General features: G+C 55.9%; 1 protein-coding gene across 1 annotated transcript; it reads left to right on the top strand.

Moving 5' to 3' along the window:
* Positions 1-1,845: 1,845 nt before the first annotated feature.
* LOC101560600 (olfactory receptor 2G2-like) lies at positions 1,846-2,787 on the top strand. The gene has a single exon (XM_004647522.1). The coding sequence runs from the start codon at positions 1,846-1,848 to the stop codon at positions 2,785-2,787; it is 942 nt and encodes a 313-aa protein (XP_004647579.1).
* The last annotated feature ends 516 nt before the right edge of the window (positions 2,788-3,303 follow it).

Raw genomic sequence — 3,303 nt, 5'->3', positions numbered from 1 at the left:
AATACATTATTCACACTTGCTATTACTCTATTCCCACACACACTTAGTTTAATGATTTGTTTTTAATTGAGCAGCTCTGTACGTGTATCATTCCACATTGCTGTGTCGCCCATTGCATGCTCCTGGAGGGGACACGCAGCGTGCTCAGCGTGCGGGCCGCGGCCCTCTGGGCCTCTGCTGGCTGCTCGAGTGGCACCCGGCTCTGGGCGTGCAGGGAGCACAGGCCCTGCGTGGACCCTGCCGTGTCTCCGGCTCCTCCTCCAGGGGCTCGTCCCGTGTGTTGTCTGCACAGCACTCCCAGGACAGTGAGCAGTGACTTGTAGTCGCTGCGCTTCGGTGTGTGGTGTGAGGACAGGAGGGCAGCAAGCCCCGGCGTCAGCAGGCACAGCTCCTCCCTGCAGGGAGTCTCAGAGGACACTGGGAGGCGCCCAGCGGGCTGGGGCTCGAGGGGCCAGAGCAGCAGCAGGGAGGCCAGGCAGTGAGGTGTGGGGTAGGCCCAGGCGGGCAGAGCACACGCAGGCGTCGCCCTGGTCTTTGCTCCTGTGCACGCCTCCAGCACACAGCTTCTCACACACGTCCATGCTGCGCGGGGCACAAGCAACACGGGGGCGAGCGACTTTCAAGACTCCGAGAATTCTATAAGGACATGACTAGGGAAACCACATGCACTCGACCGCTTTCCTCAGCAAATGCCAAAGCCCTCAGTTACCGGAGAGCGCTGTGACCATTCATGGTGGCTGTTTCTCAGCATCTACCTCTTGGAGACCCTTGTCTTGGCTCAGAGCTGTTTTCGGCCCAGCTTTGCCCAGTCCTAAAATGTCGATTAAGTCTCTGCCTTCCCTTTGATGGCTGGATTAGTTGGCACATTAGTTCGGGCTTCCTCTTCCCTGCTACTGGCGTGGGCTAATAACCCTTGCCCTGTGTCCCCTGGCCCACAGGCTGTGCTTGCCACAGAGTGCACCTTTAGGGAGCAGGGTCACAAGGCACACTCTGGGGGTGCAGCATCCCATCCTGGCCTTGTGGCCTGGTGTTCCCTGAGCGTCACTGTCCTGACCTGTGACACGAGGCCAGCTGTCTGCGCAGTGCAGGGTGAGGTGAGGCCAGGGACCTAGCTGCCCGCGACAGGGACCTAGCTCATCAAGCTTCATGTGTGTGAGGTTGTAGCACCCGACGTCCTTCCTGGAGTTTAGACATGGTCACTCTGTCCTCAGCACTGAGGGGACTGGCAGAATGGAGAAAATCTGTACTAAGGTCTTCAGCCTCCTAATTTCATCCTGTGTGATTTACTATGTACCTTCCCTTTTAATTTGCTAAAATACCCATTTTTAGGCCAATTTCTTCTCCTCTCCTCTCCTGTCCTCTCCCTTTCCCTCTGTTGCCTTCCCATCTTCTCTCCTCTCACCTCCCCTGCCCTCTGCTCCCACCACTCCCTTCCTTTCCCTTCTTCTCTCTTCATGTAGGGTTGGGGGTGGAACCCAGGGCTTTTCCAGTGAGCTACATCCCCAGCCCTTTTCTTTTTATTTTGAGACAGAGTCAAGCCAGATGTCTAAGCCGTCCAGGCTGTGCTTGAATTCCAATACTTTCACAATGAAAAATGATGCTACAACTGAAGGTTGTTTCTAACTTCTGTGTACCATCCAGGTACAGGGGAACCCGTGGCCAGCAGGCTGGGCCTGACACGTGTGGATGGGGAGGAATCACAGCTGACTTTCCCACTTTGGCCTTTCCTCTTAGGTCTGGAGTGTTCCTTCCTGAACTCACGTCTTCATTGTCAAGTGTGTGGCCTCAAGTGCTGTGGTTTCTCGCTGATAAGGCTCGGCCAAGGGTGATGACCCAGAAAGGGCCATGCGGTGGACCAATGGCAGTGGACTCCCTGGGTTCCTTCTGATGGGTTTCTCTGACCGGCCGCAGCTGGAGCTCGTGCTCTTTGTGGTGATTTTGCTCCTTTACCTCACGACCCTGGTGGGCAATGCCAGCATCATCCTAATGTCGCTCCTGGATGCCAAGCTCCGCACGCCCATGTACTTCTTCCTCTCGCATCTCTCCTTCCTGGACCTCTGCTTCACCAGCAGCATCGTCCCACAGCTCCTTGTCAACCTAGGGGGTGCAGATAACTCCATCTCCTATGCAGGCTGCGTGGTCCAGCTCTATGTGTCCCTTGCCCTGGGCTCCACAGAGTGTGTCCTTCTGGCTGTGATGTCCTACGACCGCTATGTCGCTGTCTGCCGTCCTCTGCACTACGCCGCTGTCATGCACCCTCGGCTCTGTCATGCCCTGGCATCCGTGGCATGGCTCAGTGGCATGGCCACCACCCTGGTGCAGTCCACACTCACCCTTCAGCTGCCCCTCTGTGGGCACAGAATTGTGGACCACTTCTTCTGTGAGGTCCCAGTGCTCATCAAGCTGGCTTGTGTGGACACCACCTTCAATGAGGCCGAGCTCTTTGTGGCCAGCGTCTTGTTCCTGCTGGTACCCGTGTCCTTCATCCTGGGCTCCTATGGGCTCATCGCCCGGGCAGTGCTGGGCATCGCGTCAGCAGCAGGCAGGCGCAAGGCCTTTGGCACCTGCTCGTCCCACCTGCTGGTGGTCGTCATCTTCTATGGCACCATCATCTTCATGTACCTGCAGCCGGCCAAGAGCCGCTCCAAGGACCAGGGCAAGTTTGTTTCCCTCTTCTACACTGTGGTGACGCCCGTGCTCAACCCCCTCATTTACACCCTGAGGAATAAGGAGGTGAAGGCAGCATTGAAGAGAATCTTGGGGACAGCTTCCTGGGGGGCTTGCTGATGGTCAAGAGCCCCACAGAGAGAGCTTGAGGAGCAAGCATTAGAAACTTCTTTTCTAACGGATGGTGGGTTCGTCACTGGTGGGAGCTACTCACGACCACACACAGAGCCTCAGTGCAGAAGTTGGAAGACAGGTGGATTTCCCACCTTGGCCCCTGAGCCCTGACCTTTGCGCATGAATTGGCACCATGTTCAGAAAGGGTTGCATGGTATGAAACTGCACAATTTAAAATGAGCTCATAGCTTTATTTAAATCTGTTGTATTTACTGTCCTTAGCCACAGGTTGGGTGTCTATGACTGCTTTCACTTTTCGCAGAGATGGTAGCATTGCAGTCAAGTGACAGAAGAGGAAGCAGGCCCTCCCTTTCTCTGTGCTGAGGGCTGGTGGCCTCTGGCTGGAGCCCAGTGGCCCTTGGTGTGGTGGCTGCCCCTTGCTTCTTCCTTCTTCCATGTTTCTGGCATTGTGCGTCTCTCTCCTCACTGTGGTTTAGAGAGTGACGATTTTGTTGTCATGTA

The sequence above is a fragment of the Octodon degus genome, unplaced genomic scaffold (genome assembly GCF_000260255.1).
Source record: "Octodon degus isolate 3935 unplaced genomic scaffold, OctDeg1.0 scaffold00310, whole genome shotgun sequence".
NCBI lineage: Eukaryota > Metazoa > Chordata > Mammalia > Rodentia > Octodontidae > Octodon > Octodon degus.
This window is presented reverse-complemented; position numbering and strand designations above follow the sequence as displayed.

Bases quoted from the DNA above. Each gene is read 5' to 3' on its own strand.
- LOC101560600 (XM_004647522.1), top strand. From the start codon at position 1,846: ATGCGGTGGACCAATGGCAGTGGACTCCCTGGGTTCCTTCTGATGGGT.